The following is a 15514-nucleotide window of genomic DNA, read 5'->3' as shown; positions in this document are numbered from 1 at the left end:
CAAGCTAGTATGACATGGTTGGTACCGATGGATTCTTTAGGTTTTATTGTTTCATATGATGCCAGTATCTTCACTCTAACTTTAAAACTGAGCCCGCCAGAGATCAAATAGCGGCCGGGCCCGATGGCGGCCCATCAAAATTTTTAAGAGGTTAATTAAAAATCACAAGTTAGATAAAGAAATTAGTGGCGTTAAAACAAATTTGCGTTAACGCGTTATTATCGCGTTTACTTTGACAGCCTTAATTAAAACATCTTCACATGATAAAGAAGTTCAGAATAAGCCGTCTTACCTCCGGAGTGGGGCGGCGGGCCACACAGCAGGACTACTCCTTGACCTTCGCGAACCCTCACTGGACTTCTTCTCTGTGTCTTGAAGTTCTCCAAGTCTGTTAAACCAAACCACAAAAGCAATAAAGCAAATATAATCAATTCATTCCTCACAAAAGCCATAAGCACACAGGACATGCTGAGTTGTTTACAGAGGTAAAGAAAATGCACTACAAGGCATATCTGTGGCTGCTCAATAATTTCACATATCTGCTTAGAACACGGCTACAGACCGAGAGTTCACCGGCGCCATGCCATGCAGAACTTCTGCATATTTTCATGTAGCGAGCTATGTTTGCATAAATGCAGGCAAAGTGCTGTAAAGACCTAAACACTTCTGACTGGAGCAGAAAGCAATTCCTCAAGTATAAGTCACACATGAGTGAATTTAATTGGAACCGCGTATTGTTATCACTTTCTGTGTTTCATCCACCGCACACAGACCAGTAACAATTAAATGACTAAGACTGAAACATCATTTGTATGGAGACCGATTACTTGTTGACAACCTGCTGAGAGAAAAAGCAAATAGAGTTGGCAATCCTTGAACACTTTGCCTTTTCTTGCCTGCTGTGGCTCTCGGAGATATCGCCAGCCCGTGCAGCCAAATATGCGGCTGCCATATAATGACATAATCAAGACGGGATTCAAAAACGGGGAGAAAGAATGAAAAACTGACACCTCCTGTGTACAAGCACAGCAGGATGAGCCTCTGCATAATAAATACTGTGCATGATCTCTGCAGACCTTGTGAGTAATGGAAAACTGCATCCAGCAGAACACTATTACATTATCACAATTGAATTTTTCTTCTTTTTTTTGGGGTTCACAAATGATTTAGCGGAAAGCTTATGTATGACTTCACAAATTAGATCATTAAGTTATTTTCATATTTGGTGCAGACAGATTGTGTGGATGCTTCAGTGGCCAATTCTAAATCTATGGCTGATCCATGGGTAACAATCACATAAAGCCTCTCTGTGCGTGAACAGATTGAGCACAGTTAGGGTCCCTCTGGACCAGCCAACTATACCGGAGATCCCTCTAGATGTGATTAAGCTCCTAAGTGAATGTGGGAAATGTAGGCCTATTAATTTATCCTTTTTATGCCGGAAATGTTTGTAAAAGCAATCATTTTCAAACCTCTCATGATGTTCATGTAATGTCGCGGTTGACTTCACGTCTTAATGCGGCAATCTCAACGATTTTCATTTAAACAAGGCAAAAGATATTCCCTCCGCTCACCGCTTGACCCCTACTAAAGTAGGGCCAAAGGTTTTGCCCTTTAAGAACTAATGGAATTAGTCTATTGAGCACAATGTTAACTTTTTATTAGCTCACCTTCCTCAAGTCCATTCCCTGGACTTCTAACACCCCAAAAGGTACAACTACACCACACCGTCAACCATCACACCAAATTTGAAGATCCTAAGTTGAATAGTTCCCGAGTTCTGCTCCGGAAACGAAAATGAAGTCTAAATAAATCACAGTTTTTGGCCCAAATTGCAAAACATTTTGTCACCCTGGACTTGTAACCCCTAAAAGGTACAACTAGGCCACACTGTCAACCATTACACCAAATTTGAAGTTCCTAAGTTAAATAGTTTCCGAGTTCTGCTCCGGAAACAACGCGAACGGACGGAAAGGACGGACGGACACGCGGAGCGGTATATATCCCCGACTACGTTGTCGCGGGGGTATAATTAATGTCTCTTAACTCAATATCTATATATTTGCAGTATTATGAAATGGTTGTCTATGGTAACATTCTTGGACTTAAATTACAGTTTTTCTCCATTTTAAACACACATGGAACAATGCACACAATTCTGACAACTTGAAGCTCATGTACATATAAACATAATTTTTCTATTCTATTTCTGCTCATGTGTCAACGGAAATACTGCTGTCAGAATATCCAGCACTTTGTAAAATCCATTGCTTGCAGATATTAGTAACCAGCACTGGAAACCCAGAGTGTCAGAAATCAAATTATCTTTCCATTTCCTGATCAAAACATAGAAGTTTAATCTTGTTTTACGTGCTTTATTTAAATATAGTGAGACTCATCAACAGATTAAAAACAAGACTAAGAGGCTGCACTGTGAATGCTTTGTGATAAATGCTAACAATAACAAAGCTAATATGCTGATGTTTAGTGGGTATGATGTGCTAACCTGTGCTCTACTAGAGGGGGTTGCACGCTGGCCAGATGCATTCTAGTTTCAGCAGTTCTATTATTTATTCCATCCTGCCGGCACAATAGATCTGTAGTCCTGTTGTAGCCCCGGCCCCTGTGGCTGAGTCATGATAGAATAATAACCTCATGTGGGTAGAGCATACTAACCTCCTAACATGAGTCATTCCTGGTCATTTCAGTATGAATAGAATCATCATTTATAGAGTTCACTGGAGATTATCTAGCAAAGGGATCGCACCAGCCGCGTTTCCAAATCGGGCCCGGGCATAAAGTGAGAGGGGCCCGAGCAACACGACTTCCTCTCCACGCCAGATAGATGGAGCCAGAGCAACATGACCTCTTCTCCACGCCAGATAGGTAGACTCAGAGCAACACGACATCCTCTCCACACCAGGTAGATAGAGCCAGAACAACATAACCTCCTCTCCACGCAAGCTAAATAGAGCCAGAGCAACACAGCCTCCTCTCCAGTCCAGATAGATAGAGCCAGAGCAACACAACGTCCTATCCACGCCAGGTAGATAGAGCCAGAGCAATATGACCTCCTCTCCACGCCAGATAGAAAGAGTCAGAGCAACAAAACCTCCTCTCCACGCCAGATAGGTAGAGCCGGAGCAACACGACCTCCTCTCCACGCCAGATAGGTAGAGCCGGAGCAACACGACCTCCTCTCCACGCCAGATAGGTAGAGCCAGAGCAACATGACCTCCTCTCCACGCCAGATAGATAGAGTCAGAGCAACACAACCTCCTCTCCATGCCAGATAGGTAGAGCCAGAGCAACACAACCTCCTCTCCACGCCGAATACTTATATGTATATATGTACATTCCTAAATATATAACATTTAAATTACATGTAAACATGCACAGAGAAGTTGCATTAGTGAATTATTTTTCTTTATAAATGATGAATATAAAAGATTTAATTTACTGTCAGTTTAGAAGCTGCACAGGCTTTGAAAAAAAGAACAGACTTCATTCACAGATAAAACTTCTTCTCTGATTAAACTGTTTGCACAATTACCATGCAACAACTCCTCTTATCCATTCTTTACCACTAAGTGAAACAGCTCACGTGAGCCATCTGCTCCAAACAAGCATCTATGTGTGTGTGTGTGTGTGTGTGTGTGTGTGTGTGTGTGTGTGTGTGTGTGTGTGTGTGGTTGTTGTAGGGAAAAGAAAATGGGGTTTTAAATAAAAGTGTTTCAAATCAAACATTTTACCATAATTACAAAGAAACCCAGGGCCAGATATCGGCTGTCTTTTGCCCAGCGTGCCCTTTACGTCAGCAGGTGCTGTGAACAACACACAGGACCAGATTTAACTCTTTTCTAAAATCTGACTCACACATTAGAAAATATCAGAGTTGCTCAACTCACACTGAGAGTGTAGCTCTCCTGATCAATATTCCTTTGGAGTATGGTGGGGCGTAAATGAGCTAGACACACTAAAAGCCAACAATGCCTGACAACCCAAGCTGTTCTGCACCCCGTGGATCATCTTATCAAGCCCATCACGGCTCTGCACCTCCATGTGCTTCTCCATGGCAGGGTTCGGGCTATTTTGAGTGCTTTCAGATCCATGAAATTGGATGTGAATTTGCATTTTTTGTGCTAGCTACATCAATGTGACCCATTGTAATGAATGAGAGGTGACTGTGGAGAAAAAAAATTGAAGCCATTCTGTTGGAGTGTGAGCTCGAGGGCAATTTGCAATGTGGCTACATTCGTCACCTAACCATCGGACAAAAAGCATAAAGAGTTTTCCCCTAAATGGGCTTTATTTGAAGTTGTATAGCTACGCTATAATTTGCCTCCATTAAGGTCTTATTCTGTATTTCTGATGTGAGCTGACCAGTCGCAGCAGGTTTGGGGAGAACTCTCTTATACTCTTAAGAAACTATGAACCTTTTTATTCAGAACTTATATAGAACTTTGTTAAACAAATATTTCAGCCTTAAAATTACCATCAATTACCCGCTGCGTGTTACCTTGAATTCTTGAAGAAAACTGTTTTTCTCGTATGCCTCCACGGTGAACAAAGAATCTAAATGCATGCTGCGAGTCCGTGCATTCGAGGGTATGCAGAAGTGTTTCAAATAGTACCATTTTGGCGAAAATGCTTGTGTTTGGGAAGTAGTGAGAATACGACTGGAGAAAAACAAAGTTTTCTTCAAAGGTTCAAGGTAACACGCGGTGCGTAATTGAGCAATACAGATGGTCATTTTGTGTGTGAAGTATTCCTTTAACATGTTTTATTTTAGATGTGACAGAAAGTAGAACATTAGGGTTGACCCAAATGCTTCGAAGCTTTGACCGTTGCCATGGTAATCCACCTCCAAATCAGTTTTCGAAATGCTTCTTTTTTGTAAAGGGGAGACTCGAGGGTACGTATGGGTAAGTATGTAATAATAAAGTATAAATCCCCAAATAGCCCATGAAATAAGGAATAAACCCACATTATTCCTTATTCATATTCAACATTACATCCCATAAGATGTGAACTTGGTATAAGCTCATGTAATTACAACCAAAGCTGACAGGAATTTGGTCATTGGTTCTTAACCCTAGGACCGCCATAGGACTGCCATAGGACCGTCATAGGACCGCCATAGCCCACGCCGTTTAACGTTGTGGTTCTAAAATTTGAATGATTCCCTCCTGCCCTGACTGTTCCTAAATACCTAACCTGCACATGCCTGTACTGCAATAATGATAGAATAACATTTAGGACACCATACAGATGGGTTTCTAGTGGGTTTTTTCATGACAAAAGCCTCCTTTAGTCACCAAGTATCGCCGATTAACGCTCCTCCGGCAGCCGAATTGTTTTGCATAATGGCCGTATAAGCACATTGAGATAATGAATGGGACATAGAAACTAATTCTATTCACTCACATGCACTTATAATCACACTTAGGTATGTGGGCCCACAGTATTCATCATATCATATGTAGGGGTGTCAGAAAATATCAAATATCATATCACGATATTATGTTTTGTGATACTGTATTGATTTTTAATTAATAGTTTACATGCAAACATGAACTCAGTCAATACTGTATTTCATTTGCAAAGAGATGCTCCCTCTCAGTGTGTGTGTCCTCTCAAAGTAGAGCTATGATGTTGGATGTTACAGCGACTGTGATAAATGCAAATACAGATCCCACTGTTCTCATTGCATAAAAAAGTCAACTTGTTTTACTCAGATTTGTTTTTTATACTATGACAGTTTTTCTAAAATTAGATTTAAAAAAAAAAGAAGCAATATATCGCCTTGCTTACAGTATCGCAATATATTGAATCGTAATCCCCGTATCATAATATGCATCGTATTGCCAGATACTTGCTGATACTAAGCCCTAATCATACGTGTAAAATATCAGACATGAAAGCGAAAATAATCATGTTTTTGCATTTTGTGATTATGTAGAAATTGAACCAGCTGGTGGCTCAATAGGAGGAAATAACAGGGTTTTATCAATCCACTGACCAAGGCTGGTGAGATATTTTACACCGGACTAAAGTGTTGGATTTGCAGGCCAACCCTCATTGCCTTGCCTAGAGCAATGAATAAAAGGAAACTATTTAAAAATAGACAAAAAATGCCAAAAGCATGTTAGTGCGAGGTTTCAAAAGAGCCAACTCTCTTTTCTTACCAAACCAAAGTCGTGTCTTTTTTGGAGCTGCAATGTTGAAACAGCCAAGGCCGTCACCTCCCACCCAGCTGTAGTCAAACAGCAAATGGGAAGAGCCTTGGAACCAATTTTAATGGGTTGACATTCACTTATTTTTCATCTTCACCCACCGATGCCTTCACTCTATAAAGCCTTTTACCTTACCACTCGCTTTTTCTGAATTACGTAAAAAGGCATGAAAGTGCATTTTAATCCATCTCAAGGTTCAGGAGTCTAAATAAAATGATAATGGGGTAGTTTTGTGTTTTGCCAAGGACGTCTTGGATCTCTCGTCCCACTGTTTGTGTTATCTAAACACTTATTGAATCAAATTATACTCCACGATCTTGTCTGACCACTTGACTCATTTGGTCGCCTAATGCGGCTCAGTCACGCTGTGGATGCTGTCTTTTTATGCAGTTGCTTTTATACGTGTGATTGTCTTTTTATGTCGTCTCCCTGCACTGGAAAGCTCTTTGTGCACCTTGCTTGAAAAGAGCTCTATACAAACAAGTAGTATTATCCAATATTATCATCATCATGTCTTGGTCAAGGACAATGGCAGGCGAATCATGTATGTGTATAGCGTGGGAGGAAAGTGGAGCGCCCAGAGGAGACAAACACAAGGAGAACATATAAACGCTACAGTAAGGACCAAGGCCAATTCAAACCCAGAACTTGTTTGATGAGACTACACTGGTAACCACTCAGCGACCAAGATATACACCGACCAGTCATAACATTAAGACCACCTGCCTCATATTGAGTAGGTCCCCCTTTTGCTGCCAAAACAGCCCTGACCCGTCGAGGCATGGACTCCACTAGACCTCTGAAGGTCTGCTGTGGTATCTGGCACAAAGCCGTCAGTAGCAGATCCTTTAAGTCCTGTATAAGTTGCGAGGTGGGGCCTCCGTGGATCGGACTTGTTTGTCCAGCACAGATGCTCCATTGGATTGAGATCTGGAGAATTTGGAGGCCGAGTCAACACCTCCAACTCGTTGCCATCCACATGATGTAAAAGATGATTCATCAGACCGGGTCACCTTCTACCATTGCTCCGTGGTCCAGTTCTGATGCTCACGTGCCCATTGGACCACTTTTGGTAGGTCCTGACCGCTGCAGACCGTGAACATCCCACAAGAGCTGCAGTTCTGGAGATGCTCTGACCCAGTCGTCTAGCCAGCACATTTTGTCAAAGTCGCTCACATCTTTACGCTGGCCCATTTTTTCTGCTTCCAACACAAAGTTCAAAATGTTCACTTACTGTCCAATATATCCCCCCCACTGCCAGGTGTCATTATAATGAGATAGTCACTGTTATTCACTTCACCGGTCAGTGGTCATAATGTTATGGCTGATCAGTGTATGATAACAATATTGGAATTTTTTCAACTACGACTAAAGGTCCCATACAGCATTTTAACATCTACTTTATACAGTAAATAAACATGGTCAGCTCTATGAAACCAGGCAATGTTCACCAGCTGCTACGCTGCATCGCGTGTCACCGCAGTCATGATTTATGTAAATTCAGCTGGGTTTTTACTGACCTTTATTCAGCTCTAAAAAAATTTATTTTCTCACTGAAACAAACACACTGAAGTTGTCATTAAGCAGCAAAGACAGAATGTGGTTTAGGGGGGAAAACAGCAAAACATTTTCATGCAGTCCTAATAGAAAACTCTGACATGCAGCCAAGAACAATAGCTGAGTCAAAGCCTTTGTAATTACTTGAGAAGAAGAAAAAAACAAAACACTTGTTCAGAGCAGCAAGGTTTAATAAAAGCTTTCTAAATGGGTAAACGCTGAAAAATTAAAATGTGGGATAAACTAATTTATTGAAAACTATTTTCCTAATTCCTATAAAGTACACAATCTGTCAGGTGTTACCTTGACTACATTTACATGCACTCTAATATTCCACTATTAATCCGAATATGACAATATTCCGAATTTGATACGGGTCATGTAAACAGCATATTTTCTTTGGATATTCTGAATTAGGTCTTAATCCTAATTAAGACATGTGGGATATGATGATATTATTCAGGTTTTAGGAGCATTCTTTGGACATGTACGCAGCGCATTTGGAATATCCGAATCTATTGGGGTTTTCACGACAATTTACGACACACAACCTTTCAGCCTCTGTGTGTTGTACACAAACAAACCAGCCGACAGTTTGCAGAGGTGCATGCCCAAAAGAAAAAGCCACCATTTCTGGTCATAAGGAGAAATACACCTACTTTTCAACTAGGGTTGTCATAGTTAATGCGATAACAACGCGTTAACACAAATAAATTTTAACGCCACTAATATCTTAAACGCTTTAACGCAACTTGCAATTTTGTGGTTGTCGCGGGCTCAGTTTTAAAGCTAGAGTATGATACCACTTTTTTCAGACCGAGTACAAGTACAAGTACTTACATTTGGACACTTGCCTATACCGAGTACCGATACGAGTACTTCTCTGTGCCAAAAGACCCTTGTTAACAGCCAGCTGGAGGGTGTGAGCGACACACGGCAGGCTGGGGAGTCCCGCATACGAGGCGATGCGCCGCGACCGGCTCTCGGTCGGCTTGGAAAGGCTCAGGAAGGAGGTGCTTCCCGGGGCCGTGGCCGTGGCCAAAGTGTCACCGAGGCGGACTGTCCTTAGTGCGTCCCAGTCGTGTTGTGCCCCCAAGGCGGGGCTCAGCCCACGTAAAAGGCACCAGGGGTCTGCAACCCACCCGACCCGTCTTGAATCACGGACCAAGGAGTCTAACGTTTTGCGAGTACGAGTACGATCACATGAGCACAGTATCGGACCCGATACTGTTATCGGTGCATCTCTAATGAAACTAGAAAACCTAATGAATCCATTGGTACCAACCATGTCATACTTGCTTGTTGCGAAGGAGGTTAAATAACACTCCAAACTAAATTTAGACGAGAAAAACCTGTAGTAGACAAAATACATGAATAACACTGGTAGATGGTGAAAACCGTCATCATCTCCTCTCGTCTTCGTCTGCTGTTCTCAGAGAGGCATCATGCAGTGAACCACTAACTGTGAGTGACACATGACATTTGAGGAGTGATAAACATCAAAGGGGCTTAATTCTCACTGAGCGCTACGGCTGGCGTCTCCTGACAATTACAACACTGCTGTTGAGAGTGCTGCATTCAGAAGAATGCCTGCTGCCATCCTCCTCCCTAAAAGAGGATCTGAAACCCAGATTGAGCACTTAGCATCACAGTGCTGACGATAAATGTTATTGTCCCTTCCTCAGATGCTCTCCAGCTCAAAACAGACTTAATTTTCACCCCGAGGCAAAAAAGCGATGAATAAAGAGTACAGAGCTGATGGAAATGAGAGAAGCAAGAAGAGATAGACATTTTGCAAAGTAATTACACAGATAAGGCAGTTAGGTTAGACTAGTCAGTAAGAAAAAAAATGCAAATTATGTGCAATTACAGGAGTGAATTTGATAGGAGAGATCATGAGCACCAAGATACAAGGGAGTCACATCCTGCACTGCTTTCATAAATACAGCTATTTCACCCTTCATTAAACACTTTGTTAGCCTTATGGCTCTATAAGCATGTTCTCTCTTCAGGACAGCCATCCTGTACTGCAGGCCTTAGATTCTGTTGTATAATGTTGCATCTTTGCATCAGTGAAAATCCAAACACTTAACACCAGAAAATATCCTGTGGAGATTAGGAAACTCAATCTGGCTCGATAACCAACTAGATTATTCCTTCCAGCACTCCCAGCAGGCGAGCAGAACCTTTTAAACATTTAAAGTCTGTATTGTCAACAGGATCAAGAGCCTTTATACTTTTAGAGGTTTAAACCTCGACCAGATGGTAACAGAGACTGTTACATCATCCATCCTCCGGGGGATTAAACATGTAGTTCTAACTCTTATTATGCACCGCACACACATGCAATACAAATGGGATGTTATGTGACATCATTAGTTGGTGCAAATTGATCTTGTTCGCCATATCAGCAAAGACTTCCATGAATAAAACCCCAAATATTAGAGCTGGACCCGAATATTAGACTATTCAATTATTAGACTTCGTTGGAGATTCATTGACCTACAGAGCTGGAGAGTCCGGCTGCAGCATCGCAGACCCACAATTTTAGACGTACGTATGCTCCAGGTTTAACGACAACAGATGAAAATGTCAGTAGAGCAAACGGTTTCTACCACTCTGTTTATACATCCATTGTGTGTACGAACGAAAAATGAATAAGACTAAACTATATGTTAACTTTATTTGTCGGTGCCGTTAATACGAACAAGGCGTCATGTATGTGCCCGGCTGCAAGTAAAACAAAACAAAATCGCAAACGTCTAGGGGGAGAGGGCCCGTATCATGACTTTGAGGGACGTCTACACTCACACACACAGATGGATGAGGAGACACTGAGCGCGGAAAAAGGCGTGTATGCGCTGTCCACACGTGGCGTAAAAGCAGCACTCGTGGACTCATCATGACACAATTTTGTTTGAAAAAGGTTTTTGGGGAAGCCTCTGAGTGTGTGACAGAGGAATAGAACTACTTGCTTTAATGACATGAGTCCGTGCTGTAGTGATGCGCGGGTCAGAGTGTTTCATACCTGCACCCACCCGACCCGCTATGTTGCACCGCTCGACCCGCAAAAATATGCATTAATCAACGTCCTGAAACCGACCCGACTCGCAAACTGCCAAATTTATGCATAATAGCAGCAAAATACATGTCAGGACTGAAATCTGAGACGAGGACAGAGACGAGCGGACTCGAGCGCCATGGCTCGCGGCGCGTGTGTGTGAGGGATCTCACAGAAATACGTGAAATGACCACGACCTCTTGACAGCGCATTACATGGTGGTGGCACGGATTGTGTTAAAATGACGTACTGCCACCACGGCTGCTGTGTGTGTTTGAGAGAGAGAGAGAGAGAGACGGAGAAGGGAAGAGGTGGTGGACTATTCCACCAATGTTTCTGTAAGTTATTAATAATTTACTCGCAGCGCTGCTTTGTCACTCTTTGACCTGCCCGGTTGTGGGTTGTCCCGCGCATCACAACCGTGCAGCAGCTTGAGTTCACCTCCACCCCCCGATAGCTATTGAAACTCCAGAGCCCAATTTTTTTTATTTGGGACAGCCCTTCCAAATATAGATGACATTGTAGGTATAACAGTGTGTTTGATAATGAGCACGCTGTAATCACCGTTCTACATTTGTTTTCTTGCAGCAGTTCCCCGAAGCATTGTTTTTTTTAGGCTATCAGACCTAACACGATTACCTGCTACACATGATTGTAGATCCTTGTATTTTCTTTATTAATGGCCTCTACCTTTGTCTTTGTCTCACAGAGTTATTACAAGACAGAGAGTTGCGGGCCCCCTTGGTGTTTGAAAGAGCATATTGAGCTACTCCGAGTCGCAGTCTGTTACAAATGACACGATACCGACTCTCATAACAGGCTGCTCCTCCATGAATTATTCCCTTGACCTGGGACCCGCTCAATCATAGAGCACACTTAATTAAGTTAAACCAAGAGCAATAAATAAGACGTATGACACATCAGCACTGATGCTTGTCCTCATCTGTTGACAAAAGCAGCGGGTCCCGGGTCAGGCCCGGGCGATGGATGACACCAATCACAATGACACACAGTTCAGGTCTGGCCTCGAAAATTGATAGGAGATGTGAATATGATCAACGGCCCGCCGGTGACTCGGGGCACCGATTCTCACTGTATGCCGAAGATTTAGTGCTGCTTTGTGACAAAGAAGCACCAAACGGTGGCGAGATGGATACCTCCGCGCTCTCCCCCGCCAAGGATCATCTCTGCGTCCGCTACGGCAGAGAAACAGACGTCAGGATTCAATCTAGCTGCACCATCTGTTCACAGATATCAGGGCTGTCGTTTGATACGGGCTGCCCATCACGAGTGGAGGCCTCAAGTTCACCTTGCCATCAGAGGATGCCTTAGACTCTGGTCTTATAAAATGTGATGGATGGAGGCGGTAAAGCATCAACTATACGGGGTCTGTCAAGGCCCGGCACACAATCATCACGGGGGTGTGAGAAGTTTAATAGAGTAAACACCAGCACTGCAGCTTTAATCAGGGTTAAAGGGGTAAAGACATTCAGTGACAGGGACATGGCCGGTTAATTTGTGTTTTCTCATTAGTAACTTTAACGGTATCGGCCGACTGTAAGAGTCTCTTGTTGCCGGTTGTTTTTTGTGAGAGAAGATCAGGTCCAACAACAAACATTTTTTCCAGAGAATCCTACTGGGTCATTATACTTTCAGTGAACCAGAGCGTCTGATGTTTAATGAAACTTTTTACTTTCCAAGGCAAACAAAGACGGAACTGAACTCAAAAGAAAGTTGAAATGAGGTGAACTGAACTGAAGTGAAATAATAAAACTGAACAGAACACAAATAGCTCAAGACAACAAAACAAAACTATTATATTGTTGTAGTTTTGCTTCACAAATCATTCTGATAGGACACACTACGGTGTTATAGCACTCAAGACCAGTCTCAAATAGGGATTCTAATTTTGAAAAAAATGTTTAACCGATAACCGACCCTCGTTAACCGATTATTAACCGTTAACCGACAAGATTTGTGCCTCGCATGCAGCAGTGTGACAGCTGCAGTATGTGAGCACAGCGGACAACTGAGTCCCCAGTTCACCCGTCCAGGAGCGTTAACTTAGCAGCCACGATGCTTCGTGTAGTGTTGCGGACATGCAGCCACTTTCCCAGTAAAAGTCTCCGCCGCATATTTAGTTTAGTTTAAGGTTGACCGGCTTTTCTCCTTAAAGTGACGAGCCGCTCCTCTGAGTTTTTCTCAGCTTTTTAATTCATTATTAACATTTCTTTTAGCGTTTTACCCGATAGCGTTAATCGGTTAAAATGCTTAACGTTGGTTAAATGGTTAATTATTAACATCCCTAGACTCAAAACCACTTTTTGAAGGCCTCGGTCTCGTCTCGGAATCGACTTCATTTTTTACTCGGTCTTGTCGCGGTCTCAGACCGTAGATTTTATTTCAAGACTGGTCAAGATCACAACTGTGGGGGATATTATTAATTGTCTGATTTATCTTAACAGCATTACTGTGATTGCTCATAGAAAACAAAGGAAAATTACACACATACAATTTACTTCTGCAAAGCCTTTTGATTATTTTATCAAGACATTTCTCATGGTACTCTTATACTGTACATACACACAGAGGCCTATATATGCAATGACAGGTGTGAAAGAAGACTTGACTTGACTCATTCTCACGCTGTCTCGATCACAATACTGGTTAAATATAATATGGACTTACATGCAACGTGCAGACTGGCCTCTCTGCTGACGATGGTGCCGAAAGAGTTCGATGCCAGGCACTGATAGATGCCGACATCTTCCTCTTTATTCAGATGACTGATGTGTAAGTTTCCTCCCATGAGGGAGTAACGGGACCCCGGTCTGGGCAGGACGAACGAGTCGTTGAGCTTCCACCTGTGAATGTGAGCACACAACAAAAAAATCCTTAATAGAGAAAGTTGGGATGTATTTATACCCATTGTTCAGCCTAACTGCTGCTGATGCAAGAAAAGTCCAATAGAAACCTCCCAGTAGTCTAAACTGTGACCAAACAGCCCTCATTCTGGACAAAGCCGACAGAAATAACACAGTGTGATGTGCGCTGCAGCACACAACCAAAATGAATGAAACTGAAAGGAGAAGCAATCAGCAACAGTCATTTCAAAAGACTGTTCATTTCTTCTCAGGCCTTTTTCACACTTCAAACACGTCTCTTACTCCCAAATTAAATGCTCCACATTCCTCTGACGTTTTCCTTTTTTTTTTCCTCTTCAGCCTGTTTGTCCATCACTGACAGCCACACGAGGGAGGCCCTTTCACCAGGAATCTAAATCCTCCCCTCCGATCATAGTGATTATCAGACGGGAGGACTGAGCACCACCAGGGGCCAGACGCATAAAACTTCACAATTAAAACTGTGTGTGTACGCACAAAGACAGAAATATGCACACTCATTCTTTTCGTCAATTTTATGAAGCCGATTCTGTTCTGTTTCCAACGCGGTAGCTATTCTCGTGTGATCTTGCGTGATCTCGTGAATCCAGCTGCCTGGCGAGGTAATGTGATTTGGGCTGTAGAGTGATGTAGAGCAGGAGGAAGCATCCCAACCAACCCAAGATGAAGAAGGACTAGATAAATGATTACCAGACATTTGCTCACTGTAGTTTATTTTGACAGTGTTTTGTCAGCTTTTTCAACTGAAAGATGAGCTAATCCTGCAGGAAATGTCAAGTCTTTTTCTCTTGCTATATTCTAAAATATAAATATGTGTGATTTTTATATCATTGACTGAAGTCAGGCTGGTATTTATTTGCACCTGTTAACCTTGAAACCTGTAACACTTGAAATTACTGTTCTCAAGAACCTTAAAGCTTCCATTTTGAAGGAATTTTAGTCTTACAGTTTTGAGTCTTTTTGATTTTAACTCAAGTTCCATAGAAAAAGAAGCAAACGAAAGAAATGAAAGAAGGAATTAATCTAATGTGATGAAGCATAGTAACCAACTCTGAACAAACGGTCAAACTAGGCAGCGCTGATCAAATATGAATCAATATTCTGTTACTGTAATGCCTATTTCTCTCCTCAAATGTTCTCAGAATCATCTTGTAGTGTACTGTTTAGCTGTAAAATGAGAAAGTTTGGGACCCGGCAGCGATCAGTTGTGGAAATACCAAGCACCGCCCACCAGCTGGAGCACAGCCAATAGGAACGCTCTCTCTCTCTGAAATGACCTGTGATTGGTCAAAGTCTCCCGTCACTGAGATTAGATGTTCTAAAGCCTGAAAACAGAGCCATGAGGAGGTGCAGAAGTCTAGTTTTCTCTCTGAACACTTGAATTACAATATGCTGAAAGGTTATTATCGAATTTTTGCCCTACTGAAGCTTTAAACTTGAGACTAAATGTCACATACATACAGGTACATGCATGAAATATGACCTCTTTATTTAACCCATCCTAAGCATTAGGAGCAGTGAGCTGCTGTGAAGCGCCCGGGGAGCAACTTGAGCTTCAGTGTCTCGCTCAAGAACACTTCGACTTGCGGATAGGAGGAGCCGGGGATCGAACCGCCAACATTGTGATTAAAGGACGACCCGCTCTATGCCCTAAGTCACAGCTGACACCAAACCACAAATGGATGTCGAAACGACCTTAAACATCCGTTTGCACGTCGATACTTGCGCTCCACCACCACTCACTAGACCTGTCAATG

General features: G+C 42.5%; 1 protein-coding gene and 1 long non-coding RNA gene across 4 annotated transcripts in view; one reads left to right on the top strand and one right to left on the bottom strand.

Annotated features, from left to right (window-relative positions):
- cntn3a.1 (contactin 3a, tandem duplicate 1) overlaps positions 1–15514 on the bottom strand; it is a 356340-nt gene that overhangs the window by 72836 nt on the left and 267990 nt on the right. For all 3 annotated transcript variants that reach the window (XM_074645147.1, XM_074645149.1, XM_074645148.1), the window contains 2 exons: positions 13543–13718; positions 293–388 (listed from right to left, as the gene is read on the bottom strand). In XM_074645147.1, the coding sequence (XP_074501248.1) occupies positions 293–388; positions 13543–13718 (272 nt within the window). The remainder of the gene's footprint in view (positions 1–292; positions 389–13542; positions 13719–15514) is intronic.
- Positions 1–15514, top strand: part of LOC141773278 (uncharacterized) — a 376505-nt gene that overhangs the window by 220441 nt on the left and 140550 nt on the right. The window lies entirely within an intron of this gene.

The sequence above is a fragment of the Sebastes fasciatus genome, chromosome 8 (genome assembly GCF_043250625.1).
Source record: "Sebastes fasciatus isolate fSebFas1 chromosome 8, fSebFas1.pri, whole genome shotgun sequence".
NCBI lineage: Eukaryota > Metazoa > Chordata > Actinopteri > Perciformes > Sebastidae > Sebastes > Sebastes fasciatus.
This window is presented reverse-complemented; position numbering and strand designations above follow the sequence as displayed.